Raw genomic sequence first — 27667 nt, forward strand, 5'->3', positions numbered from 1 at the left:
TCCCTTCTTCCAGTCTTTTAAAATCAGTAGCTCTCTTCTGGAGTATCAAGCAGCTGTCTTGAAAGCATCACTGCTGGTAAGTCTATAATAATGGAAACAGTTTAAAGCCATATAAAACCCCATAATTGCTGTAATGTGAGCAAGGCTGTTTTCAAGTTTCACCGTATCTAACATCCAGATGATTTAAATTTGAGTCGTTTTTGTGAAACTTTCCAACCAATTAATGCTATCATTTAATCTAATTATTGGTTGTAAAAAAACCACCAAAACAAACTGAGGACACTTCTCCAATTTCATATTAGTGTGTCACTGATATGAAATATGGGGGGGATGTGTGTGTAAATGTTTTAAAAGGCTAGTTGCAATGGAACCTGCAAAACCCGAAAACATTTATAGTTTTCAGTTTCTTTAGGCAAAACTCTCTTACTTTTGTTCTTTAATTTGTCCCCTAGCTTGAAAAGATTCTCCCTTCCGCTACTCAGTAGTTTTTGAAGACCAAAATATTCTTTTACAAGCCATTTATCAAAATATTGCTCATTATTAATAAAGCTTTATGACAAAAATGCACCCCCCTTCTTTGGATAAAAACATAAGGCAGGAGAAAGGCAGCATAGAACCAGCTGCAGCCACACGTTTTGGTTTCAGCTGAAGAGATTGGCATTGCCAGCTCTCCAGCACTGCCAGCCCAGCCCTCCTCAAGGCAGCACCATTTAAATCTGATGGCATGCCTGGCCATTTAGTTAGCATGTTGATTAAAATAATATCAAATATCTTAAAAACATTCATGATACTTGTTTTCCTAATAATTTTGACATTAAAGAAAAAAAAATGGGGAAGCAATCCTCATTTTTCAGCCAGAGATTCTTGTTACTTTACTCTTTCTCACAAGCTGCATCTGAAAGAAGCAATTTGTTGTTGACTATAGTCAAGGTAAAAAGTTGTTAAGCTAGGTGCTGCTTGAAGTATTTGAAGCAGTTAATAATGCAGTGATTCAATTATAATCTGTTCCAAGAAATCTTAATACTTTTTCTGATTTTATAATGAGTAATTATTACAACTTCTGCTTCAATAAAATAAGGACATGAGAAAACCATATATATTTTTTTTACCCAGGGAGGAGCTACATGTGACAGCAGCTGCCATTTTTTGAGGACATGTCCCATCTTGCCAGGTGTCTTTTTCACATAACAGTATATTTTCTTCATCACCACGACAACGCACTTCACTCCAGAATACAGGAATAAGGCCTAATCCAGCAAAGGGTATGTGTTTTGCTGTACCTTTTTCCCTGTAAAAATAATCAGGATAGGGCATCAGAGGGGGAGGAAGGGAAGTGGGAACATTTTCTCATGTATAAATCTTGGAGTAGAAAAGAAAGGGCTTTCTTCAGTAGTAAATTCATCACATTTTCATACAGTTCAGCATTGTCTTCTGCACAAAGAAAAGTAACAGATGTGACCCAGTTCTCACCACTTTGTTGTGGGATATTTTAGTACAAGGACTGTGTTGCTGCAGAGCCAGCTACATTCCTGCTCTCCTGGTTTTTAACTACAAAAATCAACAGAGTCCACAGTCCAGAGGTGACTCTACAATACCAGCCCACTGCAGTTACAGTTCAGGAGGGGTAATGCCACCAGGTCTTTCTCCCTTTTTCTGTCCCTCACTCCATGAAGATGTACCAAGCTCTGCCCATAAATGCCAAGTATTCTGGCTGTGATGATGGGGCAGTGCAGCCACCTCTATTGCATCAGGCCCCCCAGGCCCCCATCCATTTCTCTTTATTCAGCCATTCCCATCCACTCAGAACATTTTATAAACAGCTCTTTTTCCTTCTCATGCTGAATCTACAGCAACACTTACAGAGCCATCTTCTCTTCCTAGCAGAGCACAGCAAATTTAAAACAAAGGAACAGATAGATGGAGCACCTGAAAAGCACCAATGAGTTCACCTGGTGGTACCGAGATGCATATTTTGGCCAAACATTCAAGATAGCTGAAGCTTTCAGATACTGTTTGCTTGGGGCTTTTTTGGCCTGGGTTCAGCCATTTCTGTTGAAAAGACGAAACCATTCACCCGTATCGCTGAACTGCTTTTGCTAACAGCATCCTCGTTCAGCTGAAATGTTCAGGGTATGGAAAGCAGATAGGACTTAGATGAAAATGAGGGAAGGAGCCACTGCACGTAGACAGCTGAAGTCATAAGCAAAATCACAGCCTCCAGATGGCTGAACTTTTATCTCATCTAATCCTCATATTTTTATAAGTTGGCACGGTGTGTCCAGATTAGTATTGAACATTATAAACCAGCTTAGGTTTAGTTCTGGCTAGCAGTCTTAAAAAGTGGAATAATCATTAGGAATGTCACAGTGCAAGTCTGCTATAAAAGCCCCTTACTGCTTGTAGCAAGCAAAACCACTGCTTTGGTATGTGAGTGAAAGAAATGTTAGAAAGGCAATAAAGGCAGCCAAATGATGCTAAAGGGTGCTGTTGATGAACTCCATTCTGGCAGCAGTGGGAGGTGGTGGTCAGTGAGGACACTGCAGGGACTTGGAACCTGTCTGCTGTGGCTGTAGCTCTGAAATGTTGCCATTTGCCAAAAACATAGGATGAGTTGCAGGTGTCATTGGGCATACTACAGTGGGTGATTACTAGGAGAACTCCTTTCCCCTGAAAATCAGGAATTTTCCTGTGATTAGGAGCCCGTGTAGTGTCTAATCCTGGCCACATTTACATTGTTACAGATTCAATAACCTCATTGGAGTGTTAATTGACACTTAGACGTGTGAGATCAGGATGGAACCATGTAATTCTGTCCTTGTGGACATCTCCCAGATGCCCAGAAGAGCAGTTTGTGTTTGCCTGAAGCTTGCTGACCTGTTCACACATTTCACTTTGAAAGGAAGGCATTGGCCACGGTCTGCTCCTGTCCAGATCCTATCTTCAGCTTTCCAAGGAAGTATTGATTTCCTCTTTGAAGTGTAATGTGGCTGAAGCAAGCAAAGTATTCTGGGAAGAACAACTTCAGCATTCAAACAGAAAAAGTAACCATCAAACAGAAAAAGCCCTGAGGATTTACAGAGTAGATTGTCCTTTATACTGAAACATCATGAAAATGAAGTGACTGATTCTTACTCAAACCAAAACTTACCCAAGTGCAAGCTGTCGACATACAACTGTCGCGTCATTATCGTCCCAATGGCTCCCACAGATTGTTCCCCAGATTCCATTCAAATAAACCTCCACTGCACCTTCAAACTCATTCTTGCCTCCCCGGAGTCTCACTGACCCTAGTTACCAAAAATGAAAAATAAAACAATTACACCTCCAAGATACTCTATTGCTCAGTTAATGCATCCCACACGAAAGACACTGAACCTCATTTCCCCAGAGTTCTTGTTTCATGGATACTGAGCTGTTTCCAAGAAACATTTTGGCACACCTAACATGCTTGTGCAGCGATACACAAATTGAGAGAGCCCTTTTTTCACATGAGGAAAGCATTTTGCTCCTGATGTAAAAAAACATGCTGAAACTGCATCATATTTCTGATCCTTCTGATGCTACAACTTAGTTCAAGATCTAACAAAGAGAAAGTATTTATAGACACAATTATTGAAATGTGATTTCCTCTATCCAAATGAGAAAATCATATGTATGTATGTATATAGATATATAGATCTAGTGTATGTATATATTTGTGTAAAATATGCTATACTTTTATCTTTCACAAAATTCCACTGACCTTAAGGGAATCAGAAAATAACCACGGGAGCTGCATAGCTTTTTCTCTGACCCATGTTACATTATACATGTCATAGATGACAGCAGTTTATTTTAGCCCAAGAATGCATTTGTTCATAATCTTCTCAGACAGAAAAATGTTGCTTGTAGTTCTATTAATTCATGAGAGGTCTTTACCAAATTCTCAGACAAAGCAAGCCAAAACCCATAAGGAATTGTCTAAAAGAAGTGGGGAGGGGAAAAAAGATGGAAATTCTTGAGAGCTACAGAGCACAGAAATCAAAAAAAAAAAAAATTAGCAGATTTTACATTTTTGTATTACAGAAGTTTTACTTGAGATGTCAGATGCATCTACTGTTGAAAGTAACTAAGTGCCACTGACAAAGGTGGGAAGAAGCTGGTCATAGAGATAATTACACAGAAACAGAAAACAATCATGACAGAGCAGTAATTCAACAAGAAACATTTCTGTTAAATAATCAAACACAGCCCAGCTGTATTAATTCGTATTGCCTGAAATCCCAGTTAATCCATCTGCCTCTGTTCTGTGATCTACTTAGAAGCTACAGCATCATCCAGTTTGCAGAGATTTAGCAATGGGATGGAGGTAGTCAGTGTTTGTGCCTGCATTTCACTGTGTCTGTGTTCATCTTTGTGTAAATAATAATGGTAATAGGTATATCCACTTTTTCTTCTCAGCTTCTGTCTTGTGTTTAGTTCAGCGTATTTTATAAAACCACCAAGCCAAACAACTGCCAAATAACTCGAGGAATTAATTAACCTCATGTTTGGCTTGGCATGTTCCTTTTTGCCTCCTGTTTACTTTCTCAGCAGTGACTTAGTGTGCAGTAAATTACAAACAACATTTATTCAACTCATGTTACCGAGTGAGCTACCATTCCTGAGAGAGGATTATTACCGACTCAAATGTAACTATACTGTAGACATGTTGCTCATCATTTATCTGTCTTTACAATTTTTCTGTGTGTGTTTTTCTGTATGTGTCACAGACAGAGTCTGGAATTCTGTTTATTTCTGCTCTTCACCAGACTTCTGTATAGACTATTATTTTCACTTGAAATGTCAACTGCACTCATAGCAAAGTGATGCCTGACATACCAGAAAGCAAGTTGGAAGATGTCATCTCCATTTTAGTGCATGATTGCTTACAGTGCTGCATGACACCTACTGAAATCAATACAGTGCTTCCTGAGTACACATTACACAATGTTTTCATTCAAATATTTGAATAAGGAAGTACTTGAAGAATAAAATTCTCTTCTAAGGTCTCCATGGCAGAATTTGGCTCACTCCTCTTTCTGTATTTACAGATTTCCCAAGATAGTGGTGGAAGAACTTAGTCATGTACACACAGCAAAACACACAAGAGGATTGTTAAAGGTAATTTTGTGACCAGTTTTAAATATTCTTGATTTTCACCTGATAAGTTAACTAGAAAGAAATAAAAAGAAAGCCCATTTTTACATGTAGGTAATATTAAACCTGCCATTTAATAGAGGTAACCAAATATATAGTATATGCACTTTGAAGTATGTATCAAACTCTGTCTTATGACCAAGTCATAATTATATAGCAAACAAATCAAAGGGCAGTAATGAGAAAATTATTTCTCTGTTTACTCAAAACATTGCGGTATGCAGACACCTGGTAGTTATATTTCCAGATCAAATGATACATTAGTTACGGTAGTGATACCTCATAAAACAGAACCTTCAACATGAAGACTTTGATTACAGTAGCTTAGTTTTTCTTTCCTGGATATAAAACACTTTCTTCATGATGAAACAGAGCTCTGTGTTTCCTGTGTAAGTTGATCCTAGGGAATTGCAGGATAACAGCATGATCTGCCATCGTGTGTGTCTGTGCTGCATTACCAACAGTCTGTTTATGCGTTAATATTTTAATTGCAAGATAGTCAGTGTTTGCATTTGCATAAAATTACCAAGAAACACTTTTTTTGCTTCATAGTGAAAAATCAAGAAACCTAGTCTTTTATCATGATTGAAAGGATACCAGGTTCATTCTTATTTTCACTGGTTAAGTCTACTGCTGTTCCAATGCAACGCCTCAAGCATCCCAATGCGTGTCTCAGGGGCTTCCTCTGTGCTGCCCCTGGAGCTCAGCTCTGCAGAACAGTTGCATTCCCTCTGGGCAAACATGTCTGGCTTAAGTGTATGCACTGGAGGCTCTAGCTTTCTGGAGTCAGAGGTTTAGTAGCATCTCAAAATTTTAAGCTGTAATTTTCAGCTCTTTTATTTGCTGAAGAAAACAAAACTTGTTGGGAGTAGGGCTAATGCAGTAGTATCTACTCTTTGTGCTCTCCACCAGTTCAATATGGTGTCAGACCTCTGCTTAAAGTGCTTATCAAACCCACCCTGCCCCAGCACACAAAGCTCAGCAACAGGGAACAGCAGCACCAGGATCCTGCCCATGGCTCTGCCCTCCTCAGCACTGGTCAGGAAGAGGGAGGATGAGGAGAGGTGACCTGACCCCGCAATAGTTAAAAACAAGGGCACAGGACACAAAGCAGGCCTATGAGGCAACTCTAGGTACATCCTGTGGTCTTAGGACAGACTTAATTCAGCCCTTTGTTAAAAAATACAATCTGCTATCTCGAGAGAAACTCCTTCATTTATAAACACTCAGAAAGTATGTGTGCATTTACTGTAATTGTGTTCTAGCTGAGGTTACTGACGGTCAATTCCTGTTGTTTACATACAGTCTGGTAATTTTAGTTGTCCTGGTATCTGCCCAAGTCAGAGTCTTTCCTATCTGCTATCACTGTTGAAAGGAGATTAAGTTATACTTGCAAATGCGAGGAAGTAAGGGTATCCAGTGGGTGCTGCTGAGACTTGCTCCAGAACACCTGCCATAGAGGCTGAAGATGAGACACTCAGGAAACCAGGGAGAGGAAAACCACCCAGCCAACTTTTAATTACCTCCAAAAAGCAGAAGGGCTTCAAAGGAATCGCACTGTTGTGCTTGGCCTCTTTTCCTCTACATTCTTATGTGCAGAGATGCTGTTTTATTTTTTACATTTCACTGGAAATGAGCATTGTTACTGTGTGGCTGAATTGCAAATAGAATGGGAATCACTTCCACTTCTGCTGTATGTGTTAGTGCTGCAGCAGTGGCGTTTACGGTGTTGGCTAAAGGTGTGCCACAGTTTCTTGGTCAACACCTGTCCAAAGGTTTAAAATTTGGCTGTAAATGTAGGCTGGGAAAATAGGAATCAGAAGGAGAAATTGCCTGTGCCTTTCACCCTGGTGCAGTGTGCTCTGAAATGGCAGATTTAAAGCAAAGCAAGTGAAGTAATTTCAATTTTGGAAATCTGTAAAAACAACAAATACTTTTATTTCTGCCCTAATGACCAAGGTGTTCCAGTGTGGGATAGTGCTCCAGAAAGGCCCTGCACTGAAAATTCATCTCTCTTGTCTTGGAGTCTGTTAGGTCAGTACAAATTGACATGAAGTGTGAGGGTTTGCCTTGATACATGCTCTATATCTTATGGGACCACACTGTAACTTGTAGCATTTAGAATACATGGGGATGATCCATAATACCTATAAAAGGGTCTCTCCCAGTTTCAGAATGAAACTAATTCGCTGGTTTGTATAAGGCACTTGTAAAAAACTACATGTAGCATAGGTAAAACTTGACATTGGTTCAAATAATTGGAAACTTCTCTTCCAGGATCAGGCCTGACTGAAATCAAAGAAGTGAATCCTGTTAACTTGAGCAAAATCATGCAAGGTGCTCACTGTGATCAGTGAAAGCTGCTGTCTATCACTTTCCTGAGCGCTGCTTTTAGTCTAAAATTAGAGTTATTTTCCCCAGGCATTTTAACCTTGAAAAAAAGGTGCCTCCAGCAGAACTACTTTTTAAGAACTATCTTGAGAATCAGTATCAGTATGGCATACTCAAGGATCCTTTATTAGAACTTTCATAAATATTGCATACAGTGAGTGTGTAATGTGCTGCGCTGGTTCCTCTGCAGCACTGAGATTCATCATGTCAGCAATCAGTGGTTTAAGGCTCTGAGAAACTAAACTGAAACTGCAATATAATGGGCTCTGAAGGACTGCAGTTGTCTTACGTGGGCACAGCTGGAGAAAGTGAGGGGTCTCACACTGTGCAGGTCTGGTAAGAATAGCTCCAGAGGAGCTGCTTCTTAGAAGGAAAATAGGGACATTTGTGTTTCAGTTCTAATCGTAAGCTATTAAATTAACCAAAATCCCAAAAGTCATTCCATCAACTGCTTGGACTGTAGAATAACAGGTAGGGAGAATAATCTGGTGTTTCGATTATGAGCCTCAGGCTTGATTCTTCTTCTCACAAAAGTTTAGTGAAGCTTTATTTGATTGACATTATTATAATCACCTTTTGATAAAAGCAATTTTAATGGAAAGGTTCTAAAGTCAGGCTTTCCTGGAAATGTGTGCTTTATTTCCAGTTCTGCCACTGACCTCTGACAAAGACAGACCTGTTTTGGTTATTGGTCCCTCTTTGTAATAGAAAAGAAAATAATTAACCCACTTGATTCAAAGTGCTCTAAATTAGATGTGGAACAACACAGCATGAACAACATATACACAAAACTGTAACTGTGTGCCACACAAACTGGCAGCTGCTCCTCCCAGGTACTGAGCTAGGCCTCATTCCTGGAGCCTGAGCACACCACAGGTAAGTTGTTATTAGTAGCAACTAAAATACTAAATTCTGGTGGACTTACACTGGCTCTGTGTAGAGAGTATGCTCATATTCATTTATTGTCCTCTGTGATGTCCTTGGTTAATCATGATAATTTATATATATTTGTGTTTGGTGTACTTGCTTTCAAGGCATGAATAAGTAATGTTACCCAGATATTTTTAGAAGGAAGGAAGTGAGACACCAATAATACTATTACTTTAAACTGTGAAAGTGATTTTAGACTGGTACTGTACAGTATAGTTGCAAAGGCACTTTGTAAAAAATCTTTGTTACTGTTTAAATATAAAACAGTTTAATATATACACATGCACAAAGTTTAGCCAGTCAACTTGGCAGATAAGTCATAATATTTAAGCTAGAAAAACCCAGAGATTTACAGGTAGGCCTTTGAATATGGTATTGTATTTAGTTATGACAGATGGCTAACACTGAGTATGGGCTTCCTTAGCCCAAGTACTAAAGCAAGAGGTGCAGTGAGGTTCTCCCTGAGCACTCTGTCCCTTTCTAGCTATAACCACATCCTCTCGCTTCTTGTAAGAAAGGAACATGCTTCAGGGGGAATGTTACAGTAATCTTTTATTTCTGGGCAAATGGCTGGATTTGTGTCCGTGTTCTACCTTAAGCCATCTCACAAACTCAGTGATCCTTTCATATTGCCCCCATGGAGGCTTTTGGACAGACATTGACCCTGGTGATGCCACTGGAGTTGACCACCGAGTGCAATAGGAGCAGATGATCTGTCCATTACAAAGTATTGACTATTGTTCAATAGCTGTGTCCTCCCTCTTAGGAGGGGCCAACCTGGATTTCCTTTTTAGGGGAGAACAAAGCAGCATTCTGAAAAGACTGGAGAAACACAGCTAAACCCAAATCATGCAGTATTTTTGGTGGTGTTTTGCATAAATCCTCTTCATGCTGAAGTTACAGAGAATTCTGAAACTTACTTTACTAAGTGCCAGACCGAGTTCTTAGTGATAAACTGCTGTGTGCTTCACTATTATATTAGATCTCTTAAAGTATTTTGGGAACCAGACTGAAGAATTCTAAAAAAAAAACTATTAATATGTTGGGCTAAATTAGAGGAGCAACTGTGGTGCCCTTTCTGAAAGTGAGACCAGTTAAAGGGCATGAAGTCTTCTGGGGTTTTTTCATCTGTGTCTAGGTATCTGTTTTCTCCTCCATGCCAGCAGCTGCCTGCTATTCTTTCCAGGGAAACATCTGTACTGCATAACATCATTCTTTCTTCTTGAAGGAGTTCATTTGACTTGGAACACAGCTGTGGAAGCTGCATTTTTCTTAATGTGTAAATGATCAATAGGGACCTTGGTGCCTCCATTATCTTCTTGAAGTGGTGTTTTATACCAATATGTATAATTACCATGTTGCTCTAATTAGCTTTGTTTTTTCACACACCTCCTATGGCTACTGTTGGAAGAGAAGGACAACAATCCTTTCCAGTCATCTGAAAGGAAATTAATTTTAAAAAATCCTCACAACCCAAAGTCAGCTTTCACAACAAACAAAATAGTAATATTAATGATCATCTTCCTTGCTGACTTGGTGCTATTACACAATATGTAAAAGGAAGGACAACGAAGCAGGGAATTTTAATTTTCATTTCAACAATTATGCTTGATCATGTTTAGTATAGCTATAGATAGGACACAATTCTTATTTAGGTAGGAGATAATACCAGAGCAATGCAGGAGAGAACGTGAAGTCATTCAAAACCAGACTGAACATCATCAGTATATTTAGTGTCAGCACTAATGAAATGTAAAGCTGATTAAGGGCTGGATGCTGAAATTGCTGTTCAGTCCTTACACACTGAAAACTTCCACTGAAGTCAGCAGGAGTTCAGCTGGGAGTGTGTGAGGGGAGCACAAGTCTCTTGTCTCAGCTCACAGATACTGTTGAGCACCAGCACTGATTTGTGAACCCATTTATCCTAAGTAGGGAGGAAAAAGAAAGTCATACTGTGTAAACAGTTCGTCTTTGGAGCCAGGCATCCTTCTGTTTCTCTTTCTGCCACTTCACTTCTGCAGATGAAGTGCTTCCCGGATAAGTGAACCCGGTTACAAAAAAGCAATGCCAGCCAGCCTTGGCAAGCTGAGCCTACTGAACGCTTACGGCACAGCTTTGAAACGCGGTTCGCCTACCCAGTATTAGAATAGCGGCGGAATAAACCCAGGCGGGACCTTCGTCTTTCCGCTGCATCCTCTGATGCACGAGTCTAACTCTCCCCTGGAACAGCTCTGGCTGTCACTTTGGCAGACGGTGTCCGTCCCCTCGTTCCCCGTTCCCTCCAGGGACAGAGAGCTGGGTACGGGATGGGAGAACGCCGCTGCCTGGCCAAGGCTCTCTCAGTGTCTGTCTCGCCCTTGTCCCGCAGCCCCGCGCTCTCTCCCGCTCCGCTCCGCCGCCGCCCCGGGCTCGCCCCCTCCCCGCTTACCTCGCTCGCAGTCAGCGCGGCCGCGCTCCTCCGAGCTCCGGCCGCTCCTGGGGGCGCAGCCGGGCCGCCCCTCGCCGCCGCCGGGCAGGGCGCAGGAGCTGCGGCGGCCCCGCGGTGCCCGGCCCGCCGCCCCCCGCCGCGGCAGAGCGGGCGCCGCCGGCGCCCAGGGGCGCTGGGCCGCGGGGAAGCCCCCGGCGGGACAACCGGCCGGGGGCTGTGGGGGGCGGGCGGCCGGGAGGCTGGCGGTGACCTGCCCCGGCCCGCGGGCTCCGGGGATCGCCCCTATCACCAGCGCCACCACGAAGCCGGCGAATGTCATGGTGCCAGTCCCGCCGGCTCGGGTCCATCTCCCCCTCTCATCGCGGCCGGGATGCGAGGGGGGAAGGCGGGGCCGCGGCGTCCCGCTAATCCCCCTCGCCGCACACCCCTGCCGCCCGCCCCCGGCTGCCCGGCCCGCGGGGGCAGGGCGAGCGGGGCGCCGAGAGGCGCGGCCCCGGCGCTGCCGGCTCCCTACCTGCCGCAGCCTGCCCGGCGTGGCGGCGAGCTGAGCTGCCGGCCGGCCGCGGGCACGGCCCCTCGGGCAGCCCCGGCGGGGTTTGCAGGGGGATGAGTCCCCCGAGCCCGGCCCCGGGGCTGCCACCCCCGTACCGGGTTCTGCGCTGCCCGCGGTCCCACCGCAGCTCCGCAGGCTCACCCCACCCCTCGCACTGGGGCTCCCCTAGCAGCCGCCTTCTCTGCCCTCGCCCCGTGCCTGGCTCTCCCCCGACCTCCGATAGCCTCACAAAGAGCAGAAGGAGCCGGGACAGAGCCTGGCCTGGGGCGCGTAGCTTCGGGGCGAGAGGGACAATACGAGCCCTCGGGGCCGTCTGGGGCGGCACAGGGATGGAGAGATCCCGAGCAGTGTGAGCGGGGAACAAAGGGGCTGGAAACAAATGCCGTGAAATGTCTTCGAGGGTTTAGCATTATCCCAGTCCCGTGTGCTCTGAATAGTAATCTGCTTATTTCCGAGCACTGCAGAGGTCTGCATGACCTGATCGTCTCTGATTTCCTTGTCCCACCGGGATGGCTGTCAGTTATTTCTGCTTCTTTGTCTCCTAATGTCCGGTTGTTAGTTACTATGTTTTACTTTACTGCTAGTTCTAATCTATGCTGTTCATTCTTGAGGTCAAATTCTTCCTTATAAAGCACACACCCTTTATTTGGCAATTTGTCTGTGATGTGAGGCTGTTGATTCACCTCTCCATAAGATCCTTTTTCCTCTCTAATTTTTTTGTCTGGTAAGTGTTAATCTGGTTCCTGAGTAAGCACATCAGTATTTCCACTATCTCTTGTTGAGACAAAAGTCTAAAAGAAAGAGGGTGCTTTCTCCTTTCCATGCAGAATGCCACAAATATCCAGTGAACAGTGCCCTTCCTTTAGCAGCCTCCAAATTGTTCAAAAGGTGCAAAATTCAGCTTTAGCAGCTTAAACTTCTGTTCATAAGAACAAAAAAGATCCAATGCTGAGGAAAGCAGGTACTGTAATGTTTGGGATTGCCTGCGTTTGTCTTAGTTCTGCTCATCTGTGGTTAATTCTTTATCGCAGCATTGTAGTTTGTATTTTAATCACTCACAAAGTTAAAGCATACTCTGCTGGGGTTTCTACAGCAACGTGATAACTATGCTATCACAGTGTCTGTTGCACTTGTTTGTGGACAGAAATGCACAGATCGTTCTTTCTTGCTGAGATTTCTTTCGGGAATATGGATATGCATTATTTAAAAAGTGTCAGGACTGGCAAGAATTTAATTTGTTTTCAAAGTATTTGACTATATAAAAGACATTAGCCTGAAAGCACCTCATTATGGACATTTTTAAATTGTCTGAAATTCTATTTCTGTCATGACAAGTTGCTTGCTTTTATCCTTTGGGAAGGACCAGTTAAAAGCATGCTCAGCCTAGCTGGTTAAGGTTTCCTTCATTGCCTAGTAAACACTTTTTGGCATCAAGTAAAAGGAATATTTCATTTTCCCTGATCTAAGCTCTTTTTCCAACCCTCTGTACCCTGGAAGACAAAGGGTTCTCATGATCAGCACAGGGGAAGAGAACAAATGAGTATGATGAGTCTTGCAAAGCGCTTCAGGCAAAGCTCTGAGCCTGGCACTTATTTGTGTATTCTGATTGCATTCACCTCCCCAAGGTGTGTGGGCTGTGCAGTGAACCTTCTTTACCTATTTGTGTTTGAGCTTGCAGAATGGTACTCAACCCTCAGGTGGGGGAAAAGAGGGCAGGCTACTCAGAGAAAAAGGTTTGGAAGTAACTACAATTCCAAAAAGCATCAAGTAGAGAAAACGCAGTGTCATAATGATTCGCTCCCAAGACAGGGTTTAGGTTTAATGGAAGGATCCACATGTACAGATTGATTCTTGAACATTTTAACTTTTATCATGATTGTTCTTTCTGATGTGGTCTTATAAGGAGAAGGAGTGTTCATTTGTTTCAGTAATTATAAACGAGCTTTCCCTGTGATATGAGGTCTGTTAATGCTGCAGGAAATAATGCTTTTGTTACAATTTACAAATCAGGGACTCAGTCTGGCGTCCATTCCAGGCATCGAAGGCAAACTCACTGTAAAGAGGAGGGGCACTCTTCTAAGGAATCCTGGAGCTGATGGAGTTTTGTTGGCTGTATGCATTGCACTTTGCTTGCAGCTTCTGTCTTGCCTTGAGCATTTCTGAGTGTCTCCCCCATATGGTTCCTCTGGTGTTGAACAGTGTGAGCACATGCACAGTTTGTCCTGCAGCTCTGGCACTTAGAGGTGCCACGCAGAGAATCACTCTGATCTGCTTGACTGCTTTTATCACACTTGTAGGAAGCTCATTGTCTCTGAGACTTCTGCCTCTGCCACTTGAAATAGCAATCACTCAAAAATTACTGGAAAGAGCAAAGACAAAACAAGAGCTGCATTTATAGACTGTGGTTTTGAGAACCTTGATTCTTTTGGACTTAAAATGGAGTCTCACACTTAAAATAACAGTAAAAAACTGCACTGTGCTTTAGAGGTGCACTTTACCTCCACATATTTAGAAACAAGAAACAGAGGATTATTACTCTAGTATAGCTTTAGAAAGATGCCAAATAGGAAATGCTCTTAGTGCATTTGGCTGCCTTAAAAAGTGTTCTCTCTGCCGTGTAAAACTGTTGAAAAGTCATTCACAAGTTGAATTGCAAATGAAAAGGAAAGAAAAAATATGTTTTCTTAGTTAGGAAAATAGGCAAGTAGTTCTTTGGAAACCTCAGAATCAGTCTGGGTGTTACATATTGCTTGGATTCTGAAATTACAGCATCCTGCTTTTCAGGAAAAAAAGGCAAAAAATGCTGAAAAATCATAAATCTTTGGAAATTGTGCTAGTTAAACTCCTGCAGCACTGGGGGATTTAAAGTCAGTAATCTGTATTTAACAGGGCCTGTATTTTTATAGGAAAGCAAAGTCTTGTTTTGGTGTTTTGGGATTGATAGGGAAAATAATCCATTAAGATGACATCCCAGTGGGTGAGCTGGCTCCAGGTGAAGCTCATTGCCCATTTTGCAAAGCGGTTCCAATACTTAGTCTCAGTATTTAGCTTGCCTTGACAGCAGTCCCATCGACCAACACTCATGACCAAAGCTGGGAAATCTGTGCTGTGCACTGGCAACTTCCATGACAGCAGCTGGAAATCATCTGCCAGAATAGGTTTTAGTTTCTGTAGAATTTCACAGGCTTGGCTGCTTCTTTCTCTACTGGTATTTGATAGTCCCAACACCAAACTGTTGATAAAACAAAGAATAATTTGTAATTATCAGTGGATCTGACCACTGCAACACCCCGTGCTTCCCCCACATTTCCATGCATAGATTCCTTAGGTTAACCAAGAAATGGAAATACTGGAAATATTCACATAAAACAGACCTGTGTGGGTTATTCATAAGAAGCAAGGCTTTGAAGGAAACTTACTCAAGAGCTTCCTTCATCCTAAGAGCTTCCTAAAAGCACTTGATAGTTCTTCCCCGTGGCTGGCTCTGATTTTGCATTGTGTGAGGATTCAGGTTATTAGAGGGCTAATTTTCAGTGAGTGATTCATGTGAATAGGTGAAAATATCTGATGTGTGGATTAACCGTGCAAAAATAGTGGTCCTGCATTTCAAAACATTTAGTACCCAGCATTTAAAATTCAGCTGGAGAATCAGTCTAATTCTGCTGCCATGTGAATCAATAGGAAAATTCACTGATTAGCCTCTTCCTGTGTTCAGTAAAGCTGCTTACCTTTATTTTCGAGTCACTCATGCAGTGTGCTGTCAGCAGAGCTTTTAGAAAAGCTGAGCACTTCCAGCTGTTGGTGGAATTCAGTTAAAATACTGGTGACAAGTAAAGGCCTGACTCAGTCCTGTCTCACTGCCACTGATAACCCTGTCCAAGGCATTCTCTCCTCTATTCCCTCCTGGCTGGGTTAGTGCCAAGCAGAGCTCAGAGCAAGGGCTGACTTCAGGCAATGAGCTATGTGAGAAATTCCCCCAGGAAAGAAGTACCAAGCAGAGAAAATGTAGTCAAACAGCCAGGCACAAGAAGGAGATTATTTTCATTATAACCATTCATAATAATTTTGTACTTTTTTTTTTTTTTTTCATACAATCAACTGTGCCAGGGCAAATAGATCAAGTGCTGGAATAAATGGAAAAACTCGTACACATGATGTAGTGGGCACTGGGTGAGATCAAATACGAGGCTGAAGTTCAGGACTAAGAGAGGAACCAAGGCTTCACACAAAGGACACTTCCATGTGCAAAATGAGCCATGGCATGGGTGCAGAAATGAGTCAACATGTTTAGGATGTAAGTCAGCGCTCTTATAAAATAATTTTATTCATTAGTGTCATTCTTTTTAACTACATGGGCAGCAGAAATTTGAAATGCTGCCAAGTCTGACTCAAAATTAATTTGGGTTTGTGCTTACATGGAAGAGAATAGGCCTTTTGTCCATAATTCCATATAAGCTCCATAGGGTGACCCTGCATTGCACAGGATGTAGCTGAACAGCCGGTAATTGATGAGGTTTCCATTAGCACATAACACAGTGTGCACAGTAATGAGATCACAGGAAAAGCTTTTTTAAAGTGTTAAGTACTTTCTTGTACAAGGAGCTGAGTTTGTATTAGAAGGGAATAAAGAACCTGTTTTCCTGGAACAAGGCAGTAAGAAACTTGATTTCCTGGAGATCAGTACAGAGCTGTATATGTGCTCAACACTGGAAGTAACTGCAGTCAAAACTGCAAGGTTTAAAACTGGGCACCAGTTTCTGTTGCTTGTGTAAAGCGAGTTACAGGAGTTCCAGGTGTAACACTTTGAAGTGCTGGAGACAGGATGTGTCCATGGTGTCACTACTATTTCAGCAACACCCAGGAACTTGCGTGTTCATGCCCTGGGGTTTAAGCCTGCTTTGGTATTGCTTCCCTGAGCAACCTCCAAGCACTCCTTATGCTCCTGTCACAGCAGGAGCGTTCAGCAGATCCCAAGTGTGCGGTGCCATGTGGCAGAGTGGGGAGTGAGACTGGAGTGTGAGAGCAGGACAGCCCCAGCCTGCCTGTGGAAACACAGCAGAGGTGCTGCTTTATCTCCTGATGCTGCAATGGGAACTAAAGGCAGCATCCCATATGTTGCAGTCTGTTAACTGGGTGAAAGGGGAGGCTGTGTAGCCAGCCTATAAATAAGTATATTTAAAGAGGCAAGAATAGGCCAAGGAGGATGTTTTGAAGAAATGGTATAGAAAATCACATTTGTTAACAAACAAACTTAATGGAGTTTTGCTGAGAAGTGGAACTTTAGTTCCAAACCTGACCACCCTGAGTCTATGTGGGATTTGGTGAGACAGTCCTCCAAAGGACACAGAATCTGAAAAAATAAAAAATAAAAAATTAGTGTTTTCTTCATCATAAAACATACATTTTTGACTCTTTTTCTTATACAAGGTGGTCCTTGCAAATGAGTCAACATTAGGTAAGCCTGCCACAGAGCAGGATTAAGCCTTATTTATACAAAACATCCCCTGTCACTGAGGACAACTGGTTCACAGAGCTGAGATATATGACCTTCTTCAATTTCCTGTGACATTCATGTGTGGAAGGTACCCTGGGGTAAACAATGCTTTATAAATGCACTTGTTTAAATAAGTTCTTCTCTCACAAACAATCCAGGTAGCTGCCTCCAATGATTTATGTCTGCAATGGTAGCATTTGTCTTCTCTTTGCTCAGAGATAAATTTCTGAAAACATTTCTTAATAATACCTGTTTGAGGATTCTGCATTTCATTGTAGTGAAGTGTAAGTGCAGTGAAAATTCCAAACCACAGAAAGGGAGGCAGGCAGGGTTGGTTTGTGTTTTTGTTTTCCACCTCCTCATTAGCAGCAGTGGAATGAGGCATTTCTGCTTTTTGCTACACTTACCTCCAACAGCAGCCCACACACAATTTGTAAAGACATTTTTTTCTGCAGAGTTTCAGAGGGATGCAGGAATTACTTTAGTGCTGAGCTACATATATGCCATGATCCTTGGTCAGCATTACCCAAATTTAATCCTTCCTATTTTAAATATATTTGTTTTCTGAGGAAGATATTGCAAAGGCTTCATTCTCTTATCATTAGTAGTAGTTTTGGATAAGAATATTAGTATTTTTTCGAAGAACACATATTCTCATACGTACTGAAGGGAAAGCTAAAAAAAGCAGTTTATACTTACTTGAGTCTCTGAGACTGGGATTTATTGGTTTGTATTGAAAGCATGAGGACTAATTTTAAATTATCTTTTGTTTTACTTGCAATTTCAATTAATTGAGAAGTGTAACTGCTATGGAGGGGAGTAGATTGATGAGTGTTTATAATCCATGGTCTCTTGGCTGTATAGGTTAATAATTTCATTGAACCAGTGAATCTTCTTATATTAGTGAGACAATATTGTGCATTATGGATACATGCCTTAGATGCCCATATTTGTACAATTTAAAAAAATAGAGATCCCAGTAGTTCCTAGCCTGCTTTCACAAATATATACAGAGCTGTAGCAACCATTTCACCTTGATTGTTATAAAGTGATGCACAAAGATGTACTTGGTATTTGTGCCTCCTTCCACCAATGTAGTTAAAATTTCACAATGCAGACACATTTGCTTTAAAATAAAAAAGGTGGGGACCCTGTGTACAGTTTTGAGGAGTTTCTGTACCAGCTGGGATCAGAGTTACCTTTGCACTATTGAATTATGTCTCCTGTAGTTAGAACAGCACTGGCATTGTGCAGACCTGTGGCAGACTGGAACTTAGATTGCCTTGATTGCCACTGAATGCGGGTGGGAAGGGTGACAAGGGGGCAAAGCAGGAAAGTTCCACTGCTGGAACTACTGGCAAAACAAAGTGCTTGCTTATAATCATCATTGTTGGCTAAATCCTCCCTTATTCATTTTCATTTCTGATCTCCTCAGATCCCTCTTGTCCTATCATTGTGATTTCCCCGTTGCTATTTCCTTGATAATCTAATGGCTCTGTGGAATTACATGTTCTAACTTACTGACATCATGATATGTCAAGTAAAAGGAAAAATTAAAATTAGGCCCATTGGATTATGAAGAGCAACGTATTTTTTTCTATAGGTACAGCTATACAAAACATAGATGGTGACTTCTGTTTTCATATTGATCTGCTTAGCACTCAATTTATTTTTTGAATAAGTGTTGTATTACACTACATCCTACTTTTTTTTTTTTTTACTTTAGACTTTTAAATATTATTATCTTACACAATACCTCCTAATGGCAAGTCTTTTAATCCTACCAGACCAAATGTCCTGTTGTCTGAAGCAGAAGTACTCTTAACTTTATCAGCTGTATAATTTCAAACCTCTCCTTCCTTTATTATGATTATTACTCCATTTTGGAACCAGGTCTCATCTCAGAGTGTTGCCATTAGCTTCAGCAGCACTTTAATTTAGCCCTTAGAAATCAAATAAGTAACTTGTGCTGGGAGCTGTAGGAGGTGGACTTGCAATTTGAATCATAAGATCACAGAACACCATGTTGGAAAGGACCTCAAGGACTATCTGATCCAAATTTTCTTGGCAAAAGCACAGCCTAGACAGGATGGTCCAGCACCCTTAAAAGTGTCCAATATTGGGACACTTCCCTAGGGAAATTATTCCAATGATGTGTAGTCCATGTGTCCACTTTTTTTTTTTTTTTTCTTTCCCTGTATGTGTGGGTTTTTCTTCCTGAATTTCTCTCTGAATTTCCTAGGATCCAGGAAAAGTGAAAAACAGAAAAACTCCTTTCTCTAAGGTTTAAATACAAGCCATATTCTAGAGTAACAAGAAGATAAACAATAAATTCAGGGCTGTATTTTAAAATGCTTTGAACAAATAACATGCTGATGGCAAATATCCCATTTACTTAGCTATGGAGGTAGCCAGGAAAAACTAAATAATACTGAAAACTAAAGCACTGAGTATGTCAGGTAATACATAAGGATGAGTTTTCTGGAATACAGAGATGTCAGACACAGGAGGTTTTCAGGGTACATATTCTGTCACATTCTGTATGATGTCATTCAGCCTCCCTTACTGCCAGTCAGCACAAACCAAGCAGCTCTGAGACAGAGAATGTGCTCAAGTACCACATGTAAACATAAATATAAATGTGCTTGTTTTGCAAGCATGATGGGACACAGATTATGTCTGTAAGATAAAACTGGCACTATAATTTTAATGTGTTGTGTGAAAAGCACTGGGGAAGCAGGAAAGCATTACCTAACATTTCCTGATCTTGTGCTTGTAGAGTGAAGTCTGTAAGTCAGTGAACACTGACATGTGTGTGACACCAACACACTTCAACACAGAAATCTGGCTCTTTATTCAAAGCATTGCCAATTCACACTGATGATTTGGTCTGTAACAGTAAAGCCAAGAGGTGTCATGCCATTAGATCTGTAGTGCTCTTGAGGGGATCACATTCAGCTCAGTGGTAGAACAAATAATACCATTGGATTGTATAATTACTAGAGATTTGCTCCTGCCTCACTAAGGGGGCAGTATCTAAGTGAAAAGGAGTCAATACAAGGCAAGATGCAAGGAAACAAAGCTGCACTCCACCCTCTCTTTACATGCTGTATTTTAAGGCGTGTACACAGATATTTTTGTTGAAAAGCATTCTCTGAATGTGATGAGAAGCCAGTATTGCCTGATCTCCAAATGAAGTGGGACTTGAATGAAGAAATGTAAAAAGGCCAAATCTTATCTTTTACAATTCAAATTAATACAATGAATTTCTAGAATAGAATAAACTAGACCAGACTGTTATGTGGTCCAACTGCCTGAGTACCCCAGGGCTGACCAAAAGTTAAAGGCTGTTGTTAAGGGCATTGTCCAAACACCTCTAGAACACTGACAGACTGCCTGGGACATTGATCCCCTCTCCAAGGAGCCTGCTCAGTGTTTCACCACCCTCTCATAAAGAAATGCTTCCTAATGTCAGGTCTGAATAGCTGTAAATAGGATATCTTGAATTAAGAATATAGATTATAATTTTGGTAGTTTGTGACATTTCTAGAACAAAATATACTGATCAGAGGAATTTTTGAAAGTAGAAATTATTTTTATTCCCAGCAGTTAAACAAATCCAGTGCAAGGTCTTAAAACTCACTCTTGACCTGTCCACATTTTTCAGTAAAACAAAGTTCTGTTCAAAAAGCTTCTCTAACTGTGCTCCAATCCTGCTGGTTTTCTTCCAGCAATGTTGGATATTGCTTGAGAGGAAGCCAAAAAAATGTTTAGTTCAGGCCATTTAAGAAACTAAATAAGTTTCTTCCATGTAAGGGAATTAGAAATACTTTATAATTTTTTAAACTGTTGTGTGCAAGTCACTTAATCTTGCTGACAAAGTAGAACGAAATATGATGCCATTCAAAAGCAAAGGAGTTACAGAATCTTTTTGAAAATTCCCATCACTGGTGACATTCAGGTACAAGCAGTTGGTGCAGGGGCAGCAGCTCCACCATCAAGGCTCTGTGTCCATCACAAAGGACATGTCCAAGGCTGGATCAAGTGGCAATGCAATTTGATCTAGATGAAGTGTGAAATCACAGCACATGCCAGGCAAATTATCCACAGCCTCTGGCAGGGTGTTTATGAAGGCTCTGTTTGGGCTGGATGGACAGGCAGCACTCGCCTGATAGACACTCTGCTGCTACTCAGTTACTTGCAATAGGTTTTTAAACAAAATTGCAGCTGCTGCAGTGAGTTTGTAAGGATTCTTGGGTGTGGTGCTTTTGCAGTTGGCTCATTAAATCAGATTTACCTTCTGGCGGGGGCACAGCCTAAGGCAGGGGTAGAAAAACCAGCGTGGGCACGGTCACTGGGTGCTGGGATACTGTCACTTGTTCAAAACAGGCTCCAAAATTGAGGTAACAATTCATAAAGACATTTCTAAAGAGGTAGATCTAGGTACTTCAGTGAAAGTGTGGAGGGAAAGGACATAAAATAAGAGTGTGATGTTAGTCCACACTAACATACATTTTTCTGTTATAAAATATTCTTGTATTTTCTGTTTTTCTAAATATCTCTTCTGAGTGAAGAGATAAGCTTTCTCATTTCATCTGTTTGGTCCATTTGGTGCTTCTAGTTTTTGAATTTATTTAGCATCTAATAGGGCACAAATGTAGTTTACATATTGAGATGTGAAGAACAATTAAAATGAAAGAACGGTGCTAAGTTAAGCAGTTTGGGTCTAATTCTGTGAAACTTTTACAATAATTTCTACTGACACAAAATAAGTAAGAGTTTTTTCCTCAATGGAGTAGTCTAGACTTGAATATATATATATTTAAGTAGTCTAGACTTGAATATATCAGTGTAAGACAATTCCCAAATGGGTGTGAATGAATGTGAATAAAATGATTTGTCGGTGTTTTATAAATACTTTATAATGCCATAAATGGTTAAACAAAGTGGCAGAGAATATCTGCTTATTGCACAAGCCCCTGATGCTGGAAGTGGATACAAGTAGGCTGGAGGACAGGATTAGAATTCAAAATTATCCCAACAAGAGAAATAATTAAAAAGATTGAATGTGTGTCAGTAAAGAGAAGTGAAAGGTAATGTACTCAGGGATAATCAGCTAAATAAAAACAGGATGAGGAAACAATTGGATTCATAAATATGAAGGAAAAAGTCTGGAAAATGGATCAGAGTCGATGGCAATTCCACCAAGTCCTTAGTCACCATTAGACCAGCGAGAATTTGGTCTGGTACTTCCCTTAACAGAAACACAGGCTGGATATAAGGCTCACAGAGCTGAAACCACAGCATGCACAGGGGAGTAGAAAGGCATGGAGCATTCTCCAAAAATTCAACTTTTTTGTTGTGAAAGAGTGCATGCATACAGCAGAACAACTTCATAGCCATTCATGTTTGTAAAGATCAGCTCATCTTAGCAACCAGTTCTAAAAATGGAGTGCAGGCTCCCACAGACCTCATCAGATCACATCCAGGAGGAAGTGATTTTGTTACTGTGCAGAGATTTGTACTGTATTCATTACAGCCAACAACATCAAAGCACTGTACAGTAGCATGAGACAGCTACTGAGCATTTCTTTTCCATAACATTTCCACAGATAGGGCAGTGTAACTAGTAATGTATTCCCTAAGGAGATAGAAAATGCAACTTTTGGTATTGTAGAGTTTTAACATTTCAAAAGCTCCATCATATCTCTAGGATATTGTGTCACTGAGAAATGTGAGCGGCTGGAATTGGTTTCTTTTTGTATTTATTTGCACTTCTTTCATTTCCTTCTCTTCATGCATCTTTCTCAGTTTTCAGTGTGACCTGCAGAATGTCATTGTCATGTACACAACATACAGCACATTCAGGAAAAGGAGAATAACATTTTGTATCACTGAAGCCATAATCTGGCACTCAGCAGCCAGGAGAGGAACAGCACGCCGTGTGTAGCAGGGAGCTGAGCATCACCTCTCAGCTCTTGCCTGCTCCGGCAATTACGGCAAGAATTGGTCCTTGTCAGGAGAGCAAACATCAGCATGAATTATAGCTGCGGGATAATTTGTAATGTTTCTTTATTCTGTTGTTAAGTTTCTTTTTGTGAGACATAGGGACTGACGTTTATTACAGGCTTTTGTTTCCATCTTCATTCTGAATCATTCTCACTCAGAAAGTCAGCGTGAAATATGGATTAGATACATTCCCAGACAGACAGCACAGAGGACAGGGGAGACAGGAGGAAGCGGTGAAGACACCAAAAATCAGATGAAAAGAGCTTCGAAGATTCTTCTCCCCCCCAGCGGAAGTTTCTAAAGGAAGAGATGAAAGCAGAGCGCGAAGGTTAACCTGCGAATAGCCACACAGGACATTGGAACTGGACATAAGGGATGTACTTTAGGAAAACCGCCCGGGTGCTTAAGCGGTCCCGACTGTGACAGGGCCCGAGTGCAGCGCAGCGCCTGCGGGGAGCCGAGCATTGCTGGCACACAGAGCGGGCAGACAGACACACACACAGACAGACACACAGAGACACACGCACACACACACACACTGCTGGCACACACACACACACACACACACAGCGGGCACGGCCCGGCTGCCGGCGGCGTTTCCCGGCGGGAATAGCGCGCGCGGAAGTGACGCGCGGGCGGGAAGCGGCGGCGGGAGCGGGGCCGGGGCTGGTGCCGGTGCCGGCCATGAACAGCCGGCTGCAGGAGATCCGGGAGCGGCAGAAGCTCCGCCGCCAGCTCCTGGCGCAGCAGGTACGGCCGGGAGCAGCCGGGCACCGGGGCCAGGCGGGACCCAGGGCGGCCCGCGGGGGGGTCGGGGCCGGGGCGGCCGCGGAGTGACTTTGTGTTTCCCGGTCTGCAGCTGGGGGCCGAGAACGCCGACAGCATCGGCGCCGTGCTCAACAGCAAGGATGAGCAGCGGGAGATCGCGGAAACCAGGGAGACCTGCAGGTCGGTATCGGAGGGCGGTGGCTGAGCACGGCTGGGGCTCCATGGGAGTACGGGCCCGGGAAATGCGATGGGATTGCGCTCGGTGAAAGAAAATTCCGTAATTAGTCAACTCAGAGCCGCGACTAAGCCGAGTAGGGTCTAGTTATTCCTTTCTAGGAGCAGCTTGGAAATACGGGCTGACTTTGTTTCTGGTGTTAAAAAGCTACTCTATAGGAAAACCGAGATCTGCATTTAGAATGGGCCGTCTGCTTGGGTCCCAGAGCCTTTCGTGCTTTTGCTAAGCACAAGTCAGCACAGTTCAGTTCGAAAGTTCTCGTGAAACTACGGATATGTCTAGGGCAGAGCAGCTACTGCTTATCAGTTCTTACTTGTGTGTGTGAACAGGCTTAATTTTGTAGAGAAACTGCTTTGGGGTAAAGCAAACTGTACCTTTTACAGCAGCAAAATGGAGAGGAATGAGCTTAATTCTGTAGCTGCAGTGCATTGGTTAAAGTAAGCTTTACTTTTCTGAGCAGAAAAATGAGAAAAGCAAGGGAATGACTCTTTTCAAGAGTTCTGTCCTAAATAAGTTGTGCTGAACTCAAATATACTGAGAGGGAAACAGCTTTTCATGTATCATGATTTGAAATAGTTTCAAATTTTTAACATGCAGTCAAGGCAAATTATCAAGATTCCTAACACTTTTCTTTGGAGACTGAAACTTTTTTATGAGGATTTTTGGCTCTTCCTAGGGCTGCTTATGATACCTCTGCACCAAATGCAAAACGTAAATATCCAGATGAGGGAGAAGCTGATGAGGAAGAGATTGAAGAATATAAGGTAAGAAAAAGAGGAAACAGTTAAATAACTCTGGTATTGAGTCCCTGAGGTGCTTAGAAAATGTGTGTGCATATTCAAGTAAATGTGATGTGTATAGATCATTTAATGTGTGTGTTCCACAGTGGCATCTCCCTTGATGCCTTCCACTGCAGAAGTGTAAGAGGACACAGGTGCTACACACTTCACCTCAAGTGTGACATAGGCATAGGTACACTCACCAAACCCAAATGTGTGTGTGTGGAGGCTTAATTACTGCTGCTCCTAGGAAGAGGCAGGCCTAGGTGTGAGTGCCCACAGGGAACAGCACTGAGCCGTGGCTGGCTGTGGGAAGAGGTGGTAAAATGTGTGTGCTGGGGTACAGACAGAAAGAATCTTGACCAGAATTTCATTGTGTCGGAAGGAAAGCCTGCAGTTAGCCATGGAATGAGACAAGGGAGGCTGAGGGTGTCTTTGATTCATCTGTGCAGTGCCAAGGAATGCAGTTCTGGATGATTGGGAAGAAACAAGGGATTCTAAGGGAACTGGAAGTAAGAGGCTTGGTTCAGGGTGTACTTTTAAGTGTCCAAAATGTCCAGGAAAAGTTAGGTTGAAAAAAACAAACCAAAATGCCTGCATGGTCATTGAAGTGTCAAACTGTCATGCCCTTCACTTTTCAAATGCTCATCCCAAAGCTATTTGACAGCTTTCTCCTAACGTAATGTTTTGGCCAAGATGAGAGATGGAAAGAGATGAAACAAAGGCATGATTATGATACAGCTGTCTTTATGATTTGCTTTGGGATCTGGTTGCAGTGTATGTCCTCCTCCCTCTTTTCCATGTCCTAATAACCTTGTTTCTGTGGTTAAATCGAATCCATGTCAGTGTATTTATGAAATAGGGCAGTGTCTGCTATTCTCCTGGATGCCTGAAATAGTCGTTTCTTAAATAGAAAGCCTTTGTCATGTTACATTTGTGTTCAGGTTTGTCAATCTTTCTGTAATAATGTCCATCTTTTATCTTACTAAACTAAAAAGTTTATGTATGATAGGATGGGTTTTGATGATTTATTTTGAAAGTCTCTCTGTAAAGGGACAGATGTTATTTTTAACCTGCTAAGTGTTAGTCTGTACATCCTTTTCAGTGAAGAAATTGTCACCATGAGGTAGAAGGGTGTTTGTGAAGCAGGGTTTTTATTCTTGCATTAGTGATCAATTAATGTCAATTAATTTTACTTCTTCACCAAAATACCTATGAAGTATATATGGATAAGTCACTTGGGTTGGCAAAGTTCATGAATCCCACCATTGAGATTTCCTTAATCATTGTGGAGAAGACTTACCCTGAGGTGGGCTGTAACCTCTTGCAAGTGGCCAGACTTTTCTGTATTGTTGAAATGGAGGAATATTTTAATAACACTAGCTCAGAAAAAGTTCAGTCGAGCAGATCAGCAGACTCAAGAAACTTGAAACCCCAGAGCAGAACATCTATAGTGGAGTCATCAGCTGTTTCCTGCAGGCATTGCTAATTCCTTATTGGCAAGGAGATGAGAACAGTAAAATTCCATCTGCATTTATGTAACTTTTTCCTGAGCTCTCTGAGCCTGCTTAAATTTAGTCCTGTAATATGAACTTGTACAAAAATCTGGATCCTTAAGGTGTCAAGCCCTATTGCATTGTGTTTGATGCACCTTAGACAAAAGCAATAATGACTTAACTTGCAGTGTTGTGGACAAGCTGTCCAAGTTTGCTGTTTTTGTTGGGGAAATCAGAGGTATTTCTGATGTGAAGGGACTTGTGTCTATGTCCCTGACTTGCAGTGTTTGGTTCTATGTGACAGGATCAGGTAAGTCTTCTGAAATGATGTAAAATTTCTGTACCCTGGCTTCAGATTTGTGGAAATGAATGTACCCTCAAACCTGAGTGAGAGCAGTTTTTGAGATAAAAGGTGAAGTATTTTACTTTTCTCAGCCATATAGGCACATCTGATGCAAAAAAAGAAAAAAAGCAATGTGTTTTGGTGATTTTTTATTATTATTTGTATCTCTATTTTTATTTTTTTGTAGATTAAGTGTGAATTTATAGTGGTGGTACTTGATGAGGCTCAGGCTGATGTGAGAACAAAGGGCAGCACTGACTCCAGTCTTGGAGCCTGGCTGTGCCATGCCAGCCTTGGGGGGTGGGTGATAGGGAAGAGATGCACTATAGGAAAAATGAATAATGGATATTTTGAAGTCAGAAAGTTGAGTTGTGGTTTTGGAGAACTCCTAAAATAGTCTTTCCGTGTGGAATTGCTACAGTTGTCCCAGGGTTAGTTGAGCTCCCTGTGTTTGAAAGTGATTTATAATGGGATTAGAGTCTCTGCTGCCACTGGCAGGCTTTTCACCACCCTCTGGGAGCTGAGTGCTGCTCCACCTGCTGCCTTCCCCAGGTGATTTGACTCCATTGTTTGAACCTGTATGAGTGTCTGGTGTGTGGAATTTTCTCTTTGTGTGGAGTACAAAACCACCTGTGGTTCTATTTTGCTGTCTGCCAGCCAAATTTGTGACTGCCCTCTTCAGCTTGGCTTGTGCAAGCAGAGGCCTGGGATGTTTCCATGCCATTGTTGTGGAGGCTGAAGAGGCTGGTTGAATCATGGGTTACATGTATCTCCAGTCATTCCAAACAAACTGTTTTAATCTTGTGGGGAGTTTCTGTTTCCCCAGATCAGCAGCTCGATAGCAGATGCTTTGGAGAACAGGGATAAGTAATGTACAGGAACCTAGTACCTTGTGTTACTGCTTCTGTCATTATGTCTCTGCTGGGACTGTGTCCTTTACCTTTGAAAGTTGGTGGTGTGGGCTTTTGCTTGTGGCCATAAGACTTTTCTTAAATCACTTATGAAGGCATAAAGAGAACTGGGGTGACTCAGGTATCTAATGAGTGCTTAGCATCAGGAGGAC

At 42.1% G+C, this 27667-nt stretch overlaps 2 protein-coding genes across 6 annotated transcripts in view; one reads left to right on the top strand and one right to left on the bottom strand.

Moving 5' to 3' along the window:
- PRSS12 (serine protease 12) overlaps nucleotides 1–11447 on the bottom strand; it is a 33262-nt gene extending 21815 nt beyond the window's left edge. The window contains exons 1-3 of one of the 2 annotated variants that reach the window (XM_033513856.1): nucleotides 10928–11447; nucleotides 3149–3287; nucleotides 1281–1288 (exon numbers count right to left, since the gene is read on the bottom strand). In XM_033513856.1, the coding sequence (XP_033369747.1) occupies nucleotides 1281–1288; nucleotides 3149–3287; nucleotides 10928–11246 (466 nt within the window). In that variant the 5' untranslated portion in view covers nucleotides 11247–11447. Of the gene's footprint in view, nucleotides 1–1109; nucleotides 1289–3148; nucleotides 3288–10927 lie in introns of both variants that reach the window. The other variant, XM_015624037.2, reaches the window with a different exon arrangement.
- METTL14 (methyltransferase like 14) overlaps nucleotides 1–27667 on the top strand; it is a 65023-nt gene that overhangs the window by 25001 nt on the left and 12355 nt on the right. For 3 of the 4 annotated variants that reach the window (XM_033513858.1, XM_033513857.1, XM_015624039.3), the window contains 5 exons: nucleotides 1114–1262; nucleotides 5073–5142; nucleotides 23142–23733; nucleotides 23843–23931; nucleotides 24663–24750. In XM_033513858.1, coding sequence (XP_033369749.1) covers nucleotides 23668–23733; nucleotides 23843–23931; nucleotides 24663–24750 — 243 coding nt within the window. In that variant the 5' untranslated portion in view covers nucleotides 1114–1262; nucleotides 5073–5142; nucleotides 23142–23667. Of the gene's footprint in view, nucleotides 1–1113; nucleotides 1263–5072; nucleotides 5143–23141; nucleotides 23734–23842; nucleotides 23932–24662; nucleotides 24751–27390; nucleotides 27477–27667 lie in introns of those variants that run through there. The other variant, XM_033513859.1, reaches the window with a different exon arrangement.

Source organism: Parus major, chromosome 4 (assembly GCF_001522545.3).
Source record: "Parus major isolate Abel chromosome 4, Parus_major1.1, whole genome shotgun sequence".
Taxonomy (NCBI): domain Eukaryota; kingdom Metazoa; phylum Chordata; class Aves; order Passeriformes; family Paridae; genus Parus; species Parus major.